Source organism: Monopterus albus, unplaced genomic scaffold, assembly GCF_001952655.1.
Source record: "Monopterus albus unplaced genomic scaffold, M_albus_1.0 scaffold184.1, whole genome shotgun sequence".
Taxonomy (NCBI): domain Eukaryota; kingdom Metazoa; phylum Chordata; class Actinopteri; order Synbranchiformes; family Synbranchidae; genus Monopterus; species Monopterus albus.
In genome coordinates, this window is record NW_018128064.1 from 438,677 (window position 1) to 463,082 (window position 24,406).

Below are 24,406 nucleotides of genomic sequence, written 5' to 3' on the forward strand. Positions count from 1 at the left end.
TGACTTCTTCCTAATCCATTCAAGCATGTAATAGGTATAAGCAAATTGATTTTGGATTAGCATTTGTTGGATATGTGTAAAATTATGTGTGTTGACATATCAACTGTCTTTACATGCTTGAAAGAATAAATACATCAAATAAATCAAAACCACCTCCAGGGCCATCAAGGGGTTGACTTCAATAAGCAAAAACTGAAAATCAGCACTTTGTAGCACGAAAAAACCCTTGTTTTTAGCAACTGAATTAAAAAATGTAAATGAAATTTCATACCTTGTAGAAAAAGTACTGTACAAGCATAGCTATTCGAATGTAGTAGAAGTGACCGTGGACCAGTAGTAGTTTAGCCAGGAACTTGAACCTGGCAATTGCATAGTCACTGTTCCTCACGGCCTGACGACCCTCCTTCCCCATGATACCTGCAGACACATGCAAACAAAGTGGATTGGAAACGTCACTGCAGAGTAAAAATATTGTCAACCTGAGACCATAATGTGTGTTTATGGTGTGTGTTGATTGCTCACCTATGCCGACATGGGCTTCTTGTATCATACTGACATCATTGGCTCCATCCCCAACAGCCAAGGTGATGGGTTTTTCTGGAGATGTTTTTATAAGACGAACCACCTGGACAGAACAAAGTTAACAGTCACATGTGCGCTGAGATTGTCTAGTGAAGGTCAGACTCTCCAACAAGTCTGTAAGGTGGCGTGTGTATGACAAAGCACTGGTACCTTCGCTTTCTGCAGTGGGGCCATGCGACAGCACAGCACAGCAGAACAGTTTTTACACACTTCCATAAATAGTTTCTCATGCTCTCTCAATGCCCAAGATAGACTGGCTCCATCCACAACCAGGCCGTGCTGTATGACATGGTCCTCCTTTATTCTGGGGACAAACAGAGAGAAAAAGTCAGAAAAAGACAAAAACAGAATGTAGCCCCTTTCATACATGTACTGCAACCCTGAACTTATCTAGACATTACCTGGTACTCTTGATTTAAATATGAATAGAATAACATTTAACACTCAAGAGCTTTAATGGTATCAGCAAATCAAGATTCACAATTCTCTACCATTTAAAAGAAGAATCACACACACACACACACACACACACACCTACCTTCTGGCCAGTCTGCGGAGCTGCTCAGCACACTCGTTGTCAGAGCGCTGCTGCAGGAGCTCCAGGATGTTCATGGTTCTGTGAAAGTGACCACAGGACAGGCTGACACTGACTGCTGTCTCATGTTTGTCCCCTGTCAGCACCCACACTTTGATCCCAGCTAGCCTCAGAGCCTCAATGGTCTCCTGGACTTTGTCTTGAAGTCTAAGGGAGAAAAAAGAAGAGAGAGTAAAGACAATTTGCTGTTAACATAAACTGTATTTGCAAAGCTTTTTGTTGATCCCCATGTAGCATGAACTAAACGAAAATTTAGCAAACTAGTGTTCATTATTTAGTACAACTATTGCTCTCAAATTGGTCAGGACTGATTTTGTTTAGAATGTTTGTCCTATTTATGAATACAGTTAATATTCCTAAAGAGGTTAATCAACAGTAAATATGATCCAAGTATCACCATTCCTTTCAGGATTATACTATTTATATTAGCCTTAAAACATAGGTACATTTAATTTTAGGCTTGTAACAGAAGAGACCCTATGATTGTGACCATGTGTGCCTATGGAGGATTTCCATCCAGATACAACAAAAAGAGGAGAAATAAACAAAGTGGGTGAAGTGAGAGACTTGTGTGATGGGCATATGGTGTGTGGTTGCAAACATTCTTTTCCAGAGGCTCAGGCAGGTGATGCCTCCAGCTCCCTGCTGACTATACACTTTTTGTTAGTTGGAGATTGTCCCTCCCACTTTGTCTGTATTTCTGTTTTCAGCTGTTTTATAATGCCTGAGTTCTTCTTTAATGTCAAAAATCTGTTTAATTCAAATTGCTTCAACAATGTTTAACATATTACTTTGGTTATATATTTTTTACTTCCCTAACTCTGAGAATGTCATCATTATGGATCATACGGCCAAGCTCAGAAATAAATTAATTTGACGATCATGAATGTCTATACCAAACTGTATGATAATCCATCCAATAGATAGCTGAGATGTTTTGGACTGACCGACCATTAGACCAACAGTTAACAAGTAAACTACAGTATATGGTATTTACATGCTGCCGAATTTTAGATCAGACTGCAAGCTGAACATCACTATAACTGGACCGGTCAAATGAGTTCAGGATGATAGCCTACCTCAAATGTTTCAAAAGCCAGTTGATTAAGAGTCAACTACTTGCTATGTATGTATCTGTTGACAGAGACTGTACATGCTAAACACAGCAAAGTCTTCTGTGTGCTACTGCTTTCTGTTTGCAATCTACTGATAAACTGAATCTCTTCCTGATGTGAAAGACTTACAAATCATGGACATACTGTATGCATTTAGGATGAATTACAATTTTTGTAAGGGACAACGTCAATATACCAATTTCTACTAATATTTTCCAGTTTTTTGTAAGTTTCCATACTTGTCTTCCACCCCTGTGGCTCCCAGGAGCTGCAGGTCTCTCTCGATGTAGCTGAAGGCCTCCTGCAGTTTCTCCTCCCTCTGCTGCAGCGCCGTGCGGGCACTGATCAGACGCTTGTCCACATCAATGTACTCCTCTGGGCTGAAGTGGCGACATGCTACCACCAGGGTCCTCAAACCTTTCTATGATGGGAGGAAGAGGGTGGGAGATGGGCATAGAAAAAACACAAGAAACAAGAGAGAACTCATGAAAAATGGCATGAAAAGAACAAGGAAAAACATAAAGAAAGCATGAGAATGATAAATAAATATGAAAATATTAATATGTTTGTGAAAAAAGAAAGGGTGAACATGAGGAAGTGGAGAAGGTGTGGACAGAAAAGGAAATAGAAAAGGGAGCAAAGAGAAAGAACAGAAAAACAAATGATCAAAGCTTGGATTTAAATCACTGAAGCTGCCTGAAAGGTGGACGACCACAAATCAGCCTCGTCCAGAGCACAGGCATGTGGGTACTGATGTCCAATGACGTGATATAAGGGCTGGAGATCAGTGTGTGTGTGTGTGTGTGTATGTGTGTGTGCGCGCGCGCGTGTGTCTATTCACACCAAGAATTTACAATCTAATAGAAACAGAGAGTGGCAAGGAAAAAGTAATAACTACAATGCTAGGAAATGTCAGACCCAAAAACACATGTGGATCAAGAGGCATTTCAGAGTCAGGTATTTGAAATTTTCATCATAAAGTTACATAATGTTTCAGAGGATACTGTTAACTGAAGTGAATTTATTCAGTGTGCACAGCATCTGCTTTTCTGCCGTTCTGCTTGGGGAAAACATGAGTATCTATAGCCATTTTGCCTAAACTATCTAGACTATGTCACAGATAGTTTGTGAGTCAGCATGGTAAAAAGTACACTTAATGTAAAAGAATAGGATGGTGTAGGGGGTATGCCTGCATAACCTCTGTGGCTCCAGTCTGCCTGCACATTTACACAAAGTACTATTTTCTGATTACAATAAAGTCAAAAACCAGAGCAGTTGCTGGAAAGTGTAGTTTTGTTATGGATGCCACATTGATATGATCCCAGAGTCAAATTCCTTGTGTGTACAACACACCTGGCCAATAAAGCTGATTCTGATTCTGAACTTAGGATTTTTGCTGACCGCTACCCACCAAATGCATGTATAAAACAGTAGTGATAGTATAAGTTTCTGGGAAACAAGAAGTGCATTTCAAATTTTTTTTGGAAGGGATTATTCCTTACCAAGGCAAACTCATCAACATGCAGTCTCGTCTTTTCTATCTCACCACTGGTAGTTAAAGGCAAGATGGCCGACTCTGCGCCTTTGGTGAACAGGACTTTGCCTCCTTGAAAGTCAAGACAACAAGAAAAGGTGCAGGGAAAGTAGTAGATTTACATAAAAAGGCCTTGTGAAATCAAATACAAATTCTCTGCATTTCTACAGAACTAACTCATGCAAAAAATTGACACGTTTATATCCACTCTTTCTAACCTTCCTTTGCTTGTTTGCACATTACCTCTTTACTTCTGTTCTCTCAGCCTTATATTGTTTACTTGCCCTTTGCTATTGGCTTACATAAGGATATGTATTGTGAGCCGATGTACCAAAGTCAAATTCCTCGTGTGTCCAGCACACCTGGCCAATAAAGCTGATTCTCATTCTGATATTATTAAACTAAAGCTAGCTTATCTAGTTAACCTTATGATTTGTCCTTTTTTCCCAAACCTTCTAATGGTATGATTATTTTTTCTGATGTCAAGCTTTCATAATTAGCTGTTTGTCAATATTTTGCCAATAAAATAAGGTAAAAAAAATGGAGGACTAAATGTGCCATATACTGTAAATGCACTCCATTTACCACTGCAACAAATACAGTGTAGTAGATCACTGTTGTTACCTGAGGGAGTCTGTAGTATGACGCTCATCCTTCTGCGGTCAGCATCAAACTCTAATACATGAAGCAGCTTATACCTGAGAGAGAAGAGAGTGTGGTAACTTTAACTTGAAGTCTTTCTTAACACACAGGAGGTAGTTGCCAATCATTTTTTGAACACCGCCTAGATTCCATGTTGTATATTAGAGTAAATTCAAATTCTAGAAATTCTTTAAGTATGAACACTGGCCACTTCATCCCACAGTCTTGTACCTTAACTACTAAAAACAGGAGTGTAATAGCTTCAATTTGTAAAACAGTTCAACTGAGATTAAGCCTCAATTAATATTCAGTGATTATATTTCCACCTTCTATGCAAGTGATGTCATGAAGCAAAATAAATAGATGTGAATGTTTGTGATTTTAGTGATGTACAGAGTCAGACGTACTTCTCTGACTTGCCAAATGTTTTGATTTCCATGGTATTGCCACTTCTGCAAATGAAGGCCACTCCAATCCTGGAGAAAAAACAAAACACAAAAACATTAAAGATGGAATTCTAGGTGAACATTTAAACTGGAATTTAGAAAATTTAAAGGGTAAGCGGGCAAAAGCTTTTCGCTATGGCGCTCCTCTCAGGCCATTCGATCAGTAATTCATTCATCCAGTTACTAATCTTCTTCACAGCCACTGAGGGCTCGTGCCAACAATTATTATAGCATGTTTGTACTGTGGGAAAACGGAGAAGGGGCATCCTAAAGTAAAACAGGCAAACAAAGATTGATTCCACACAGATCTACTGTGTATGGCGCAACAGAGCATGGAGGCACAGGGTTCAGCCCCTCATTATTCTACATAATTTAATTAGATGGTTTGATTACTGACTTCATGCACCATGAATCCTGAAAGTTTTGTAAAATGCTACAGCTTTACAATTTAGATGGGTGCTATACAGCTACTGTTTTAGTTGGAAATTCTCCATTGTTTTCTTGTAGAACTGAATGGATCCTTTATCAAAGTGGTGTGGTAGAATCGGGTTCAATATCTACTAATTTTCCTCTTTTGGAGCCATTTTTCTCATAAACCTGCTTGAGGGTTTTTTAACCACACTCTAGTAGACATAAAATTTTGTCTGCTGTATATCTCTATGACAGTAAAATGTGCGACAAATAAGAAAAAGTGCCTCTTTTTTCTGCTGGTAGTCCAAACGCCACAAGCATTTTACAGTGTCCCTCAGCAGCTGACAGATGCAGAATTTAAGCTCATTCAACAGCGAGGATTTATATTCGTGCAATGGTCACAAAACAGCCATTATGACCGATGGCTTTTGGTTTCACTAAAGCGCTTTTCTTCTCTTCCACCTACAGCAGAGTAGCCTGACCTGGACATCACCTGTAACAAACAGCTTTTTGCAAATTTGGGTCTGCATCACCTGGGAACCTGCACGCATCCTGTGTTGTAACAGTCACACACCCATGCAATCTGGTTAAACTACAAGGCCATATGGAAGTATGACACCGCAACAGACAAAAAGGTATGTGTCGTTGTTATTTTTTCACTTTTTTCTTTTATCTGCACCGTTGCTCAACTTCAAATTTTGTTGACTACTGTATTTCTACATTCCATTCAAATTTCAACTGATGAACTACATGAAACCTACAGAAGGGGAGGGATCTCTTGAACAAGTGCGAATATAACCTCACCTCTTTGTTGCCTCTACTAAAGCTTTCTCATCCGGTGAAGAGGCATAGTACTCCATGTGATTGGATGAGAAACCATTTGCATGGGAGAATGGGTCTCCACCACCAACCAGGCAGTCTGGCTGGTCGTAGCTGATCTGAACAGTGTGACACAATGACACCGCCTTGAGAAACAACAGGTCCTCAGCAACCTGACAGGACAGAAAAAAAAGAGAAGGATAAGAGAATAAGAAACTACATACATTCCTATGCAAACCGTGACATACTATATGTTACTGCAAACATAAATGATGATTCAGTCACTTGACTTACACAGAGCAACATTTAGCTAAGGCAGAGTGAACGAATTTGAACATTTTGTGCATTTGCTGTCAGAAATAAGAACTGTATATATGTATGTAAATGAATGTAATGTGTACAGTATATATGTGAGTTACCAGCTGAGGTGTAGCGCTGTCTGGTGAATCATCAGTCATTCCCTCTGGTACCAGTTTGCCATTAACCTCCCGGTACTTGGTTCCATTGATTGAACACTCACGGAAATGCATCTCGTTTTCTGTTAACGTACCAGTCTTATCAGTAAACACGTACTCCACCTGGGAAACACAAACATGTAAGAAATAGAAACAAACATGCACATGTTTGAATATTACTAAAGGTGAGGAAGAAACGTTTCCTCTCATGCTATTAGAATAACATTGTGTGCTCAATAATCATAAACACCTGAAATATGAATAAACGTCTGCCTTTAGACATATGTAAACAGGCTTTTATTATATTATTCTAATATTTAACTATACAAAAATACATTCATTAAAAAATTCAAGTATGCAGTACTGTATATTCCTTTTTTACTGTACACAATACTCATAAAAAAAAAAAAGAAATATATTTTGTGCATATGAAAGTGAGTGCGTGTGCACGTGTGCTCTCTTGCCATACCTGCCCTAGCTCCTCGTTGAGGTCAGAGGTGTTGACCTGAGCTTTTTGGTTACTTTCCTCGTGATAAAGGTCCAAATCCCAGCCAATGCAAAAGGAGCCCAGGAATTTCTGCATCTCCACAGTAACATAGAGTGAGATGGGGATGATGAAATTATAGAGGACCAGAAATGCCAAGAAGTCTGAGATGAACTTCAAGATCTAAAGGAAGGTAAGAGCAAATTTCATTAGAAGGAACAAGACAAAGGCAACACAACAACAAAAAAATAAATAGTGAAACAAGATAAGCCAGTCTGAACTACACTTCAGTGAAACAAATGGACAGCAGCCAGCATTTAGCACTGTTTATATGCTGAAAAGGCCAAAAAAAAAAGTCCTACAGAAGAAACTGGAGGTGAGTGACATTAGATAAACGCAGCTGCTGACTTCAGGCTAGTTTGAGCTAATGGCTAGCTAAAGTTAGCCTAATGTTATGCATCCCCATCAGCTTGCTCTGACTGGCTATTGCTGTTTCAGTTCCAATATTCCATTGCTGTCCCTTCAAACTACAGGGCTTCAAATCGTAAATATCAAACATGTTTGATAGTTATGATATTTATGACAGACTCTGTGCCAGTCCAGAGCAATAAGATCATGTCATAACATCATTTGGACCGATAATCTGACCAGCATTGAGTCATTGGGAGGGGCAAATCGGACACTAAATCTGCTTAATTATCCTGTAGCGTGTGCCAGCCTTAAGTCTTTTAATTTCTATCTGCAGAGAGAAAAGGCCCTTCTGTTAAAGTAGAAAGAAAGAACACTATCAGAGATTGCACAGAGGTAAAAAGAAAGAGGAATGGAATACTGATACCTCGCAATACTTGCAAAACAACCAAACAAAAAAAAAACAATAAGAATGCATTCCTCTGACACTTAAAGTGAGGCACACTAACCGGACTGCTGTTTCTCTCTTGTTCAGTCTTTTGGTTGTAGAACGGCTCATCCCATTTGTTCTCACCCTGCCAGGCATACTTCAGGATGGTGCTGAGGACAGCCTCAAACAGCAAGATACCCAGGTAGATGATTAGGAAGGTATTCATGGACCTGACAAAGGAAAATATTTTTAGAAGAATGCAGAATGAGCATATATTTAAAACCGCAATACGCTGCCTACTCTGACAGACACAGAAAGTGCTCACTTCTCCACTGCAGAGCGCTTCTGGGACTTGCACTTATAGTTAAGGGCCATCTTGGACTCCATCCCTGTGTACACTGCGACACCTGCAATAGCACAGCTGGTTAGAGTATAATGCCAGGCTGGTAGGACATTAGCCCTTTAGACCATTGATCAACTTGTGCATAAAGTAATGACAGCATACGGCACCACAATTATTCATGTATTCGTGTTAGATTCTTGGCTCTGACAAACAATTCCTACACACACTAGTGAAGCATTCAAATAAAACAATTAACAGCATTCAATTAACATAATCAGACCTCAGCCATAATTGTTCACTGAGCTTGGCTTGTGTCACAGCTGCGATGTGGCCATTAATCTTCCAGTATCCACTGGAAGCATTTCAGAAGCAACCTGCTCTTCAGCAGCTACATTTTTTCCATTCGTTCTCTCGCAATTTGACTACGAATATCTTATTATAAGAAAAATTGACTCCTCTAGCTGCTTCGGTCTCAGATGGAGGTTTTAGTTTTACATGACCTTTTCTTTTGATTCTCAATGAACAGACTCACCAAAAATCTCTTTGGTATTTTTCAGCCGTGCTCCTCGTAGCAGCAGATTCACTGGACCCAGAGATCTGACATAAAAGAAAACAAAAATCACATTAATAGAGAGGAAGACGGATGTTATTACATGATGTTGGTACAATAAGAACTAAAAAAAAGTCCTAATAATCAAAAGAGCCTGAGGCTCATTCATCTTCTGTAAATGTAATTATTCTTTTTCATTTAGTAACACATTGCTTCTCTTTTGGTGACAACCTTCAGAGTAATGCTTGGTGATTTTCTAACATTATCTAGGGCTTTCAAATAGGACAGAAAGCACTTGATTATCTTCAAAATGCATGAAAAACACATTTCACAGAGACACGCTTTCATGTTTCACCATCCCCTTTTTTAGTTGTTGGTACTACATTGGTATCTCCGCTTACAGTACTATGGGGCTCTCTCTGCTGCTGTTTTAACCAGGATGTATATTTAAAAATGTTTTGGCTACTTATATTGTTTCAGTGTCTTTAGCTGGAGTTGAACAAATACTGTATAATTACAAATTAAATTTTTAGCCAAACCAGCAAAACTGGTCTCACCTGACTATCTCCTCCCCATGCTGAGTCACCATAAGCCGGCCAACAAACCTAGAAAACACAAAAGGCATCTCAGTTGAGTAGACTCTGAGTGATTCACACACACAAAAGAAACCAGGCACTTAAACAACCATGTTCCTGTGAAGCCTATGTTTATTTGCATCTGGTCAGTAATGATATTTCTCCCTCCATCTCCTCCAACATATTTTAAATGAATTAGTTCAGTGACTCTCTGTATTCAGGTTAACACCGCTGCAGCTGTGCTCATTTACATCGTCAGTGTTGATAAATATGCCACTATACTGAAAAACTGCCGTGCCGCAATATTTTGTACATTTGATGGTGATTTGCAGCGGGTTTAGTAAATAACCCTCTTAGGCTGACAGCACACTTAGAAACCGAGATCTGTAGTGAACAGCTTTTCTTCAAGTGTGAAAATTTTTATTCATTAAGGGAGAGAGATACATTTAGATGGATTAACTTACTATGAACAAGGATAAATTACAACCAGACCTTCTGTTTTATCCTGTTGCACTGCAGTGATGCTCCTGCACATAAGTAAAGTAAATACAGCATAACCAGTGTCTTCTGGCAGGATTCTAATGAGATTTGTCATAGTCTCTTATACTGAATAAGGAAACTGGGTTTTTTGTTGACATGATTTTGAACAAATCAGATCACTACTGAAAGCTGGCAATAGCTGGGTTAGTTAAAGGCATTTAAACACAGTGAGAGTTGAGAGAGAGAGAGAGACAGCGAGTGACCGAGAGAAGGAGAAGGGAGAAAACTGCTGCTGAAACAAACTGCCTGATCTAAAAATACTCTGATCGATCCTAAGGCAGCCAGCTGAGACAGTCAAGAGGAAGAGACGCTGTTGAAGAGGTGATGAAGCTGTCTCACCCCATCATCCATTTAATAACCTCTCTGGCAGGATATTTCTACAATGCATTAATCATAGTGGTTTTTAAAGTGGGTCTGAAGACTTCCATCTGTTCTTCAGGGGATCCCAGAAAATGAAATAAGCAAACTGACTTATCTATACTTACAGTGTAACAGTTGTTAAAAAAAGGATACGTTTATAGCTATCTTTGTGAGGACATTAAATGACATAATGCATTCCCTAACCTAACCTAACCTAACCGTAAGCATCACAACTAAAACAACCCTTCACCTAAACCTAATTCTAACCTTAAGTCCTGACCCTCAAACAGCCCTCTGAAGGCGTCTGAGAAGGTGAGGACGAGCCAAAATGTCCTCAATCCCATGGTCTAAATTTGAAACCGGTCTCACACTGCTGGCCATACAAAGTACATACACACACAAAATTCTTTCTATATGTGGGTTCCAAAGGCAGAATCTTAATTTATGTGTACACACACAGGTGCAGGTTACCTGTACAGGTCAGCTTCTGGTTGCTGGCACTCCACCACAGCCTGCAGAGCCTCCAGCTGGGACACCGACTGACACACTGAGGTCTCTGCCACAGAGTAGTGGGTCTATAAACAGACAACCACAACACACAAATACAGTTCAAAACTGATGAAAGTTAAGAAACAGTTTATAATGAAACAAAAATACGTTTTCAGTTTGCAGAAAAACCTTATACAAAACACAGTGAGAAGAACTCGTGGACAAATGGATCAAGTGTGAGAACAGAAACATTTCTATTGACAAAATAACCGGCCCAGTCAGTTGCTGCTGCTCTAACATGGCCATACGAAGGAGGGGCAATGTCAGGCTACGGTGAATGTGTGGGTTAGACAACACGGTGGATTGCAGCAGTGGACAGGTTCATTTGAATAATATTTGAATCAAAGAAGAAACACTGTATTTGTATATCCATCTACTCAAACTGATTCAAAAGTGTGTAATCATTTAAAGTTTTTCAAATGCCAAATGGCATCTGGTGTACAGTATAAGCAGGGTCACACATTAAAAATGGCCACGTTAAACACGCAGTATTGTTGAAGGCATGCTGTTCAAGGTACTGGTGTGAGAAATAAATAGGATATGGAAAGTGCAGTAGGAGTGACAGAATGTCCCTTTAAAGGCTTATAAGATGTTGAAACACAGCATAAAGGGTTCATAGAAATTATTTTAAAACTCTAGAAAGTCACAATGATTGCAAGTTATACAGAATGAAGATGGCATTCAGTTACAAAGTAATCCACTAGGAAGGTGCGCCTGGCCCATGCAGCACCTTGCCAGATGATGTCATGTTGCACTGCAGCAAAAGTGGAGCCTCGCTGAACTTTTTTTAGTGGTCAGCTCTGCATTATGCTGTATGACCCTGCCTGGTTTGGCTGGAGCCCCACTGCACCCCTGGCTGTGCTTTTTCTAGTAGGGCAGTAAGTCAGTCTGAACACTGACACATGAATGAGTATGATGTACAGTGCACTACCTGTTTTGCAGAAAGAACAAAAACTACACAGGGCACAGTAACAGCCTGTCTGTTAGAGGTTTTCACTCCACAAATCAGACACATCACAGCCAACACACTCACACAGACCTTAAGGTTGGTCTCCCCATCAAGGCTGGTTGTGGTGATGTGACAGGTGCCGTCTGCACGGTCTGACGACAGCAATACCAGGTCAGCTGGGAATGTCTCATCTTTAGCCACGCGAACAATGTCCCCAACCTAGTTGGACAGGCAGAAAAACACACCGTTAGCAGGAAGTTATCCTGACTGTAGGCTGGGTCAACAAATATCAAGCATACTTGAAAAGCTTGAGAGGCTGATTTACTGTTTGACTAAGAGATGCGTCATTTAGGTGGCGTCTCGTTGACAGACACACTAGTTACAGTGTGTCTGAAGCTTGACGTCTGAGGATTTGTGCACACTAGCCAAAAAGAAACAGACCTCATCAGTGGCAGAAGTGGTAACAGCAAGACTTGTTCATGCTAACGGGCGAGTTGCAAGTGTGCAAACAGCTCAAAATGAATCCCTGTGGTACATCAGTGGTCTTCAGGAAGATGATGGGTTATAAGTACAAATAACGCCACTCTAATGTAGTCAAAAATGTGGACATGAAACAAACAGTGGAACTTGTTGAGATTTGTGTTACTGTAAAATACATAATTCACAGAACATTCCGGTGATACTATGAATACAGCTCAGTTTTCTGCAATCCTAATATAAGAAACTGCACTTTTTCTTTTTACTGACAACATTATCATTCTATTCAGTCTAGTTCTACAGAAAGACCACTAGCACCAGGAAATTAACAGCCAATCTAAAGTTAGTTCACAGCTTCTGGCTATGAGTTGCAAGAGGTTATTTTAGGCACTTTGAGGTACAGGTCTTCCCTATTAATAAACGTAATGCGTTGCTTAATGAGCTTTGGTAGAACTACTGTCTTGTTCTTAATCAAGGAGTTCATCTTTGAACTCTAGAAACAGGTATAATAAGTCCCTTTAGGGCTAGATTTGCCATCTTACCCTGATGTTCTTGGATTTTGTCTGGACCAGACTTCCACTGCGAACCACAAACACTGGAGCCCCATTCACCTCATTGTCTGCCTTGTGTCTCAGCCAGTCCTCGTAGCCCTATGGAAAAAGTAATTCAATAACTGACTTTACAGTGGAATATAACATCACTGATCAACAGCAGCGACACAAAACTAGTGTCACTAATTTTTATGTCAGTATCAACTTCATTACTAGTTGGAGAACATTCTGAATCAACCTAAGATTTTTCTTAATTTTCATATAATTAACAAGGTAATCAATTGTTTGGTTCCATGTTTCTTAATTTAAAATCAACTGAATCAAGTTGATATCACAAGTTGTTGACTACAGTTTATACAACTTTACACATGTTAGTTCCTCATTTGCAGCCAAACAAAGAGGAAGCTATCGTGCATTTGCTCTCACCTGTTTTATTGCAGTTACTGTGATCACAAAGAAGAGAGGCAGGCCGCTGGTGACTGGGGAAGTGGGGGTGTCTATCATTAACTGGAAAGACAAAGGCAGAGGAGGGGATGCAGAGATTTCAACAAACTGGAAGTGTGGTGAACAGGAAAAAAAAAATCTGATGGCAGTGTTTTGGTCAGCGTGTGTGCGTGTTCTGTTAGAGAGAAAACAGGCCAACCAGAAAAAGAACAGAGAGAAGTAGTGGCTGATGTGTCAAACAGGAAACCCAACAACTTCCTTCACAGGTTAACTGTCAGTTCAGGACTACTCAGACATGAACACAGACACAAAGAGTCACAGTAAAAGCTACAATATTTACTGGTGTAGAAACATCTCAGCTTTCACAGTACCAACTAAATCAGTGACAAACCATTTGTTTTTAAAGGTTCATACTCAGCACTTTATGCAAATTTTAACCAAAACTGCTGTGATAAAAAAAAAACTGAAAGCAAAGACATCCACCTATGCAACTGTTAAAAAACCCTTCTATCCTTCAGTATTAATTTACCTTTGATTCATTCATTCACTTGAAACATCTTTTGGCCTTGACTGAACAGTTGACAGTATAGAGGGAAAGGATATGAAGGGCAAGAGGGGATAGGACATGCAACAAACGCCCTAGGCTGAGTTGTGGTACGTGGTTATATGGTGTCACTTAACCACCAGGGTGACCTATATAAAACATCTTTTTTGCAGACTAGCTAGTGTTTAGAGCAGCACAAAATGTGAAAGCACAGTAATATGTCCTTTTAGTGTTTTGGGCATTACTTTCTGGATTACATTTTAACATTTGCCGTTTGTCATTATACATGCACTGTGCATATATTGACTGCAACTGCATCTGCCTTTTACCTGGTTTTGAACAAAGAATGAGCCAATTTTTTTCCTATTCAATCAAGTTGATTGCTTTACCTTCACAACACAGGCCCAAATAAATCAAGAGAAGCCTGAAAATCTGAAAGCCAAATCCTGCTTCAGCACAGTCTGACATAGCATAGTGAAGGGCTAACACCTAGGGCTGGCTGTAAAGACACATATACTGCTTAATGTGTGGGTGTAATATTTAATGATTTTATTATTTGATATTTTAATACAAAGACAAACTTCTCTCTCTATTGGTCCCTAGAAGTCACTGAGTGACTCACTCATGCACACACACATTTGTAATTAAGGCACGAAAACTGAAGCCACACTTGACTCATCACAATCTGACTGAGAACATACCTGCAAAGAGTGAATGGGGTAAAAATAGGCAAGTGATTTATAAATAGCAACATATGTGAGGATTATGCCTGTTAAGTTGACGTAAACTAGCACAGGAGGACAGACGTGTTTGATACATGCAGCAGGCCTACTTCCTGGTGTTAGCATGAGCAAGCTAACATGAGGGCATTTTAGAGGTTTGACTTGTTTGTTGGAATGAATACTAACACAGGGTGGCTTCTAATGCTGTATAAAAGGAAGCAGAAGTCTGGCTATCTGCTCAGCTATCTGAAATGTTTGGTGGCTAGAGCAGCAGTTCAAACATTTGCTAGTGACTGTTTGGTAACAGTTAGCCTGAATTAGCCTGAGTAGATGAAGGGCTGTGTTGGGTGTGCCGGTGCAGTCAAAGAGGGGGGTGGTTCTGGGACACCGGAACACACTGACCGCCAATACAAGCCAGTTGGCTCGGCCACTGCTTAACCTGAGCAAATATAATGCAGATGCTCTTTGCTTGGCTGAGAATAGGTGTTGAAAATGGTGTTGCTTACTGTGGGGCTCTGAAGATTTATGACAGCATGACCTTTGGGGTCAAATAATGAGTAAACATCATTTAACTCATACTGAGCTTCCATTTGAATGCTCTGCCATTCTTTGGCACATTTAATTGTGTATTATTAGCAAGAGAAGTGCATGTGAGTGTTATTACCTGTACAAGGAAGATGATGAGAAAATAGAAGTTGGCTATCCTTCTGAACTGCTCAAACAGATTCTTGGGGATGAAATTCCAAATTGTATACTGAAAGAGAAAGAAAACAACATTTAGGGCTCACAAGAACGGGACAAAGGCTTACCTGCCTTAGTAGCACAAACCCAATATTTTTCCCATATAAATGACCCAAATCTGATCTGTGCCGAAAACTGTGCTGTGCCAAAAGGAAGCCCTGTGTCAACAGTATCCAGAAGTCGACTGCGCTGGGCTCAGAGGCATCAGGGATGGACCATCACACAGTGGAAACGTGTACTGTGGTCAGAACAATCAGTATTTCAGGTCTTTTTTGGAAGGAAAGGACACCGGCAACAAGTCCAAAAGCCAGGGTCTGTCATGGTTTGGGGTTGTGTCAGTGCCCTTGGCAAAGGTCACTTACATTTCAGTGATGGCTCCATTAATGCTGAACAATATAGAGAGATGTTGGAGCAACATGGTGCCTTCATGATGACATCCTTTCCAGGGATGCCCATGCAGATTTCAACAAGGCAATGCAAAGCCTCATACTGCACATGTTAAGGCCTGGGTGTGGAGGGAAAGGGTGTGAGTGTTGGACTGGCCTGCCTGTAGTCCCAACTTGTCCCCAGTAGAGAATGAGTGGCACATTTTGAAATGCAAATTGTGTCAACGACGACTCAGGACTGTTGTGCACCTTAAGACTTGTTTGCAGGAAGAATGGGGCAAAATGACACCTGGCACACTTAATCACTTGGTGTCCTCAGTCCCTAAACGTCTTCAAGTGTTGTGAAAAGGAACGGCAGCATCACACCATGGTAAACGCTTTACTTTTTTGGAATGTGTTGCGGTCATCAGAATTGAAGTATTATGAATAAAGAACTAAACTGATGAGGTTTCACAACAAATAATGTGTTGCTGTATTGTTTTCAATGTAATACAGGACAGAAGATTTACACATTATCTATTTTCAGTTTTAATTTTGATTTTACATACAGTCTCAAATTTTTCTGATTTGCGGTTGTAGATACAGTATATCAAGAATATATTTTCCAATATTTTTACACTTTACAAAGGTGCCTTAGTCAACACTGACAACATAACCTCAAAGTCATCTGGCATGTGAAGAAGCCCTGTGCTGAGAATTTTATTCAGACAAGCTGCTCACTCGCTGCTCTAGCCATTTTTGTTTCACCCTTGTGTTTCAGTTCATCACTCTTTTTTACAATAAATCTCGAGCTTTATGAAGATACTTTTACCTTATTATGATCAAAGTCATCACAATGCTACACAGCCCTGTCAAGATTAACCTTATTTTTATTTTGAGCTGTTTGTCTCTGAAAAAGCATGACTTAAAATCAATCTATCACTAACCAAGGTGATTTAGCCCTACTGTTAATCAATGAAAGTCATCACTGCTGGTGGCAGGCAGCTACTCTCACAAACATAAAACATTTTTATCTGAGTGGATCCTCTTATCACCCCTTAGCTCTCTCACACCACACCAGAGATCCAGACTCTGTCTGTCACTGATCAAGCTGGTGCCAAATATTTGTTTCTGTAGGTGACATTCTCTTCTTTAACCACTAGCGTCACTGCTCAGGTAAAATGTCACAGACCATATCTTTCAGAAGCAAGTGCCTCAGACCACTTGATTTGTAAATAAATAAACATACAACATTTGGTACCTTGGATGAGATGATTCTGTTGTCAGCAAAGCGCTGTGGTGTGTAGTGGCCATGCTGGGGGAAGCGGTTTGCTACATAAACCGTCCTGGTCTCACTCTGATGAGGGGGGTCAACGCCCTGAGGGAAGAAAGTCAATATGAGAAGAGGGAGGATGTGGGAGTGAGGAAACCAGTGGGAAAAGAACACAACAGGTTACACTACTTCCATAGCAACTCTTAGGATAAAGTGAAAAAATAAGTTAAACATAATTTTAGTAGGACTGGACCCAAATATTCCACTATTCGGATATTCGTTCGTTTGGTAGGTAATCGGTTTTCAATTTTTGTATTCACATAAGACAGCAAGAAATCGAGATAGCAAGAAATTTCAACTGCAAGACTGCTCATATCAAAAATAGGCCGTCTTACTTTCATAAAATGTAAAGTTTTTCTACTAATTGGTTAAAAGGACCTGAAAAGTTCTTGCTGAAAATTTTGCATTTGGAAATGCAGTAACAGAGTAGCAGTCATAACAGAATAAGATAAGGTTCCAGTGTTCTCACTCTTGCATTTTAAGGTTATGCCACTTTTTGCAGTTGCATGAGAAATGGTTTTACACCTTCAGTGACTGAAAACACATTGAATAGAAGCACAAAATTTTGCTCCAGGGGCATTTTTGTGTAGATGTACAGAGGTTAGTCATACTTCCCTTCACTGCCAAACATATTAAACAGCTTCCTTTAAAATAAAGTTATAATCTTGCATTTCCTCTGTTCTACTAGTTAACTCTGGTGATTTAGCCTAATGTAAATAGACGCCCTACTGAAAAACATACAAAAATGTACAAAGGTAAAAGTATGCCAAAATAACTACACTGACGTGTAGCACAAATCATGTTCATCACAACTGGTAGAAGACAGTTGACTGAACAGTACTGTCACACTCTCTGGCCTAACCACAGAAATGAAGAGACATTCTGAATATAAAAATTGGCCCATTGTGGTTAATTAGCTAGAAAGTGGCATTTAATGAAACCATCACAGCACCTATACAGCTTTCAAACAGAAATCAGATGTGTTTAAGCACATTTGAGAAGCATTTCTGAAGTCTTAAGCACTGGTTAATATTAGAGATAGTGTTAATAATAACATCTAATACTGATCATTCGATCAATGATCTGTGGAGATCAAAATAAACAAATGCACTTTTCATTAGTCTGTTGCCATCAATAATAATGTCATAATTTCTTGTTTAGTTTTTACATTATTTTCTAGCACTGTCCTGTGTCACACTCCACTCATCTGTGTTTAAACCAGTACTCACAATTATTTGTAAATGTTATATGACATCAGCCTAACACACACACACACACACACACACACACACACACACACACACACACACACACACACACAAATGTATTTAGGCCACGTCACACACACGCACACAGCAGCACCTCTCTTCAGGGACACAAACTATTAGGGCATTTCTGTTTCACACTCCCAAGCTCTCCATCTGCTCCTGCTGTCTAAATAAATGCACCACACCTAACACTAAGATTAAACAACAGCATGTTTGTTAGCCTATTGCTTTTTCTACAAATTCATATCACGTCCTCACCTCTCAACAAATGCAGTTTTTAACAAAGTGAACATGCAGAAACAGTTTCCTTCATGAGTTGTCCTAAAATCAGTGATCCAGTTTCAGGAATGAAACCAAAATGAGTTTTACTTTGTTGATTCATTCTTTTACACTTTGTTCACAGCTTTCCAAAAGTCAGTCCAATGTTTCTCTGTTTCTACAGTGTTTCATTTTAGTCAGATGGTCAATGTTGTCTCTGGCTCAACACAAACCTAATGGACGGAAGAAGAGGCAAGTACTGTCCAGAAGAAGAGCTGCAAAATATACATTTAAGAGAGAAGCACCGATTGATCACTGGAGATTGGAAATGGCAGGTAAGACGTGAGAAAAATCAAAAACTAGAATCAGCCATGAAATTAGCAATTGGTGCATCTCTTATATTTAGACCGACATCCAACCTCTAAACTTCTAGTCATCAAGTTCATGAATTATGTATGATTAATGGTGCAGAGCCTGAAACAACATAATTATTGTCTTTTGACAAAATACTGACACCCAGCAGCACTGTAGCGCACACAGTCAGGGAAAAACCAGGTGTCCTGCAGTCCTATGATCACACATGCAGCAGTGTCCGAGAGACAAAAGTGAAGACCAAAGGAAATTCAGATTATTTTAACATGCGCAGATTTTCCACAGAAGGCTTAAAACAGCTTGCTGTGAATACCTGACCAGGGAAACGCAGCCATCAAAGAAAGGTGACATACGTACATTTCAATTAAATGAATGGAGCCTGGTTAACGCAATTTTCCTGCTGTGGGAAACTGTGTTAACTAGGAACCTAAAAATTCTGACACATTTGTCAGAGGTAGGGCGTGACATAGTGTATTTCTGGAAAGAGCTTCTACTGTACCATCTCAAAGCAGCTAACTTTAAACACACTTCTGTACATTGCTGTAATATTTTAAAAAGGAAGGCCAACTAAACATGCAAACCATAAAAGTAGCACAACATCAGATTCATCAGGTGCACACACAGAACTGTAACCATAAATTAGAGCTCCTGCTTATGGTAGAAGGAACATGCACAGTACTACCGCTTTTAACACGGGCTGCTGAGCAACTCCCATGAAGAAGCTGTACATTAAGTAACAGGATTTTAAATCAATCTATATGTGACAGCAACTGCAGACACCAAGTTCTGTAAACCAGGAATCCCCAAAGTAGCTGTTGAGTCACTGGCATTGATCAATGGGCTATTGCATCCCTGCAGATAAATTATGATAAAGCTGTACTTTAGGACTGTAAACATCTGACTCAGTGCACCTTATTGGATTACTCTAAGGAATGTTGATGGTGGTTGGAGGAGGAAATGTCCCTATCTCCAACCAGTTTTTTGGCCAATCTGAGGACTCCACCTCCCCATCACATCAATCAGTTACCATTTAAGTTGTGTAATCAATAATTTGTTTGGACACAGTGTCTTAAGTTAACTCAAGTGCTGGCTGAGAGACAAAGCTACAACGTGTAACTGTAACAGAGGTGTGGCCTTGTGAAATTAAGGCAAGCACCTTGCCCAGCATTTCTGTAAGCACAACAGTGAAGCTTTAATAGTTCTTGCTTTAGTGTTTGACTAATAACATTTCTCACTGTTAAGTCCAGTTTTAAGAGTTGCTGGTTCATCTTACTGAGTGAACTAAGTAAATGTAACTGGCTCGTTCAAAGTTTGTAAAGCCACAGAACAAAACTACAGGTGGTTAATAAGCCAACATGCTGCTTTGTCATCTATCACCACCAGTAAATGTCTATGTACAGCTAATGCGTTTCAACAAGATGTCTGATCCAGTTACAACACATTTCAAAAGTTCCATGAATATTTCACACAAACCTACATTATTCTTCACATAATTTGGATTATGAATGTCAGCGCTGCACAACAGCTAGATTTCTCAACTCAAACATAATGAAAAATAAGGCAACCATCATGCATCGTGGTGTTATTCAGTCAAATGTGGCCTGTTATCAGAGGAGAATGGTTCCAATATCTGTCTCCATCTTAGCTTAGATGCTAAGAAGTCAACTAAACAGCTGCAAAATGTAATATTTGTGAGAGAGGACTCATAACAAAGGGGAAAAGACAAGTTGGCAAAACGGGCAAGCAAAACTGCAAAAAAAGCAGGAGCACTGTTGACAGTTAGGCAGTACAGACTTTATTCCAAACTTAAGCTGATGTTTCAGCAACCATGCTCCCTCCTCAGAGCTTGAAAGAGAGGATGTTTGATCAAACCAGATCAATGGATTGTTACACCCCTATTAACACAACCAATTCAGTGAATACAAGTAGATTCCAGTTTTCATCTGTACTAAATTTATACCAATCAAAAAAGAGAACATGGATATAACAAGCTGCAGATGAGATTAAGGACTGTAGAGCTTTTGAAACACATGCTGAATGTCTGGACAATGTCAGGATTTATATTTGCACATTTTCTGACTGAGAAAGAGAAAGGCCCATTCTTATGTTGTACTGGCAGCACCGCAATCAACTTAAAAACAAAAACTACAATTAGTATAGCAACAACTGCTACGTGTTTTTCTTGTAAACATAACAGCTGAAATCAGGATTTTTATTTTGCCCCAACTCTCATGCCCATCAATTTGCAGACTGACAGGTAATTACTTCCAGCATAAAGCCTGCCAGCCTCACGGTGCCTTGGAGGAGTCATTGCCTTGAACAATGGCTGCACGAAAAACAACTGCATCACAAGCAAGGCAACACACTTTGTCGTATAATATGCAAAGAGGCATTAAATCAAATGGGATGAGCTAATCAGAAATGGAAAGAGGGAGTCGCTTAAAGAGAAGCGATAAAAAGGAAGACTGCAACAGAAAGAGGAGGAGAGAGAGAGAGCAGTCAGGTGCGGTAGGTGTTGCTTTTGAGGGCATTACTGAAGACAAGAGCAACACTAACATGACCACAGGCTCGTCAAACACATCTAACACATGGCATTCAATGAACAGCCTGTAGCAAAACTACTTCACAGTTGAATCAAAGGTAGCAGACGCTACTTACTGATGAGGTTTTACCACATTACTATATTAGATTATTAAGACAATCATCTCCTAGAATGATCATGAATGATAGAGAATATGATGCACACTATCTGCAACTTTATAAACACCAAATCACATTTATCCACATAATCCTTTGCATCTCCCACTCCTCATCATTTCATTCTGGCATAGAATCAGCTTGCAGAGACAGAAACTTAATTCAAATACACATAATGCATCAAAGTGAACACTTAATCACCTCTAGCTTTGTTTATTCAAAATTACAAAATTAATATAGTAACTAACTATTTTGAAGGTTACAACTCCCATATGCTTTCAAGCAATATCCAAAAATCCCATATCAGCCACATCAAGCCTTGGTGCAGAAAAGCTTTACATTTTAGAGGTAGCTATGCTTTTGGGAAATCAAGCTCAAAACAAAAACACTGCTGGAGTTATAAAAAGCTAAATCACATTTCTCAGCTAGCATGAACATGTGATTATGTTACACCATATAGAATGGACCAGTTGGTGCCTGGGAGGTAGCAAACCAATATAAAAACTTGTGCTTTGAAGAAGAGTCAACATTGATGTATGCACTGTAGTTTGTGAAACTGGAGCAAGTTTCCAGAACAAGATGTCAAAGCACTTTCCCAGCTGCAACTGTCACTTGTACTGTACAGTAATTATGCAGCAGTACAAAGATGTCGTCAGCCCTACTAGTGTAAGAAGACTGACATTAAAAGCCCCACCTTCCACTCCTCCATTTTTAATGTGGACCAGTGTCACCAGAAAGAAACTGATAAGCAATATGTGAGCGAATAAACATCACTGCATTACCTTCCACCTGATATCAAGGTCAGACAAATGCCCCATGCCAAACCTTTCATTAAGACCTTTGTATTACAATGTATTTTAATTAACTTTTAATTAAGTAGGCAGGTCAATTATACAGGATGGGTCAAATGAACTGAACTATCTCAAATTAAAAGGATGTTACCATATCTATGGACACAAACTCTCTAAGGTGGTCTTTAAAAAGTGAAGAAAAAATAACCTCCAAAAGCAGAAAACTTTTTTGTACACACAAATTGAGGAGTGTCACTCTAACCAAAGTACAAGGAGTACTCGGTGACTAGGCCACAGGGAGCTCAGCAACACCTGATTAAACTCACTGACGTAATAACAACATTTAGATCAAGATGTGACTAATCTCATAATATGCACTCACTCACTCATTCACATGGGTATGTCTCCCACAAACAGCCCCTCAGCTAGTCACACCACTCTCATGTGTTGTGTGTCAATGCAGATTCTTACTCAAACTTGCTTTGACAAACAAAAAATGCGACAAAAATCAAAAATTCATGTGACCACTGTGCCATTGCAGCATGACTGAAATAAAAATCATTCATAGCTGCCAGCAGTGTGCGACGCTAACGTTATCACTGAATCAAACTGTGACTACTCTGGGGGAGATAAAACATTTTTAACACCTTTTCGCTTAGCCCATAGCTCAGTGTGTGTTTTGGTGTCTCCCGTATTAACTTACAATATCCTAAACTACGGAAACAACACTGAAAATGTATCATCACAGTTCAAATAAAGAGAGGTTAACCAAAGTTATTCCGCTCGAGAGTTAAGACTAATACCTAGCTAGCTGTTAAAGTTAGTTTGTTGGTTGTTTTGACAGAAATCAAGTTACGTGGGGATAAACACTAGATGAAGTGAAGTTAGCAACACCACCTAGCCACCGTTAACTTGACGCTAGTTCGTTAGGTTAATTCAAAGTATTTATTGCAATGGGAGACGATGCTGTTGTGGTTATCATTCCAGCAAACTTCTAAACAACTCAAATTTAAGCTCACTCCTAGTGTGTTTTGTTTCGTTCCCAGCTTGTTAGCTTAGTTCCCCACTGTCAGCTAATCAAGGGTAGCTAGCTGGAAAGGTAAGTGAGCTAACATGTTAACCTACACCTGAGTGTCACCACTGCGTGACAGACGAGTGTTTTGCACACATCGGCAACAACTAGCTTAGCCTTCTAAATTTTATCCAAATAAGTTCAAACAGCTTTCCGTAAGTTGAACCTTGTATTATGGGACTGCTATTGTAAACTAATGAATGTTAATACAATAAGAAAGACAACTTAGGAGAACAGCTTTACCAGCTGCTGTCGTATCCAACGTAGCATCCTCGCAAAATAACGTTGCGTTCCAAGTAGCCAGCCCAGCCGCTAGCCCAGCGCTAGCAACTAGCTACTCCAAAAAAGCCGTTCCCAACCATAAACAAATCGCCCAAAAGGCAGCTCTTCTCGGTCGCATTACGCGACACATTCATGCAGTGTACGTGTGCACAATAATAAGTCCAGTCTTTCCCATCATGCGGTACTGTCAGACAAACGATCCCCGGTAAAAGTGACAGATGGCTGGCAACGAAGTCACCGCGATCTCTGTTGTGCCACGACCAGCTCCCCCCTGCCAGCGGACACTCGCTGCCCTCTAGCGGCCACTGCTTGTCTTCATTCAGAAATTGTAAACAGACAGGTAAGATACAGATGGGTGACAGACACTGTAGAAGGAAAACCTAACATAACGTGAACAATATAGACGTAAAGTGTCTCCAAAGCAGCTTTAGTAGTCCTCTGCTGGAGGAAGCATCATTGTGTCCAACACATTTTGTCATCCTCACTAAGCCATTCAGCAACAGTTTAACTGACAACTATTTTAATACAAAAATCACCAACATTTTCGGGTTCCACTTTGTTTAATGTGAGGAACTGATGGTTTGTCACACATAACAATAAAATGAATATCCTTGGATTTGTTGGTTGGACAAAAGACAATTGAAGATACAACCTTCCATCCATCCATTATCTATACCACTTATTCCTGAACAGGGTCGCGGG

At 39.8% G+C, this 24,406-nt stretch overlaps 1 protein-coding gene across 1 annotated transcript in view; it reads right to left on the reverse strand.

Moving 5' to 3' along the window:
• The window catches only part of LOC109969861 (probable phospholipid-transporting ATPase IF), a gene marked incomplete at its 3' end in the record, with an annotated part of 49,153 nt that extends 25,112 nt beyond the window's left edge, over positions 1-24,041 (reverse strand). The window contains exons 1-22 of the mRNA XM_020617044.1: positions 23,666-24,041; positions 16,893-17,009; positions 15,190-15,279; positions 13,242-13,322; positions 12,807-12,914; positions 11,878-12,006; positions 10,761-10,864; positions 9,372-9,419; positions 8,797-8,861; positions 8,247-8,328; positions 8,001-8,151; positions 7,069-7,266; positions 6,564-6,722; positions 6,130-6,317; positions 4,876-4,944; positions 4,451-4,524; positions 3,795-3,898; positions 2,532-2,713; positions 1,121-1,324; positions 733-886; positions 523-625; positions 272-417 (exon numbers count right to left, since the gene is read on the reverse strand). Of these exons, the coding sequence (XP_020472700.1) occupies positions 272-417; positions 523-625; positions 733-886; positions 1,121-1,324; positions 2,532-2,713; positions 3,795-3,898; positions 4,451-4,524; positions 4,876-4,944; positions 6,130-6,317; positions 6,564-6,722; positions 7,069-7,266; positions 8,001-8,151; positions 8,247-8,328; positions 8,797-8,861; positions 9,372-9,419; positions 10,761-10,864; positions 11,878-12,006; positions 12,807-12,914; positions 13,242-13,322; positions 15,190-15,279; positions 16,893-17,009; positions 23,666-23,692 (2,583 nt within the window). The remainder of the gene's footprint in view (positions 1-271; positions 418-522; positions 626-732; positions 887-1,120; positions 1,325-2,531; positions 2,714-3,794; positions 3,899-4,450; positions 4,525-4,875; positions 4,945-6,129; positions 6,318-6,563; positions 6,723-7,068; positions 7,267-8,000; positions 8,152-8,246; positions 8,329-8,796; positions 8,862-9,371; positions 9,420-10,760; positions 10,865-11,877; positions 12,007-12,806; positions 12,915-13,241; positions 13,323-15,189; positions 15,280-16,892; positions 17,010-23,665) is intronic.
• Between the last annotated feature and the right edge of the window lie 365 nt (positions 24,042-24,406).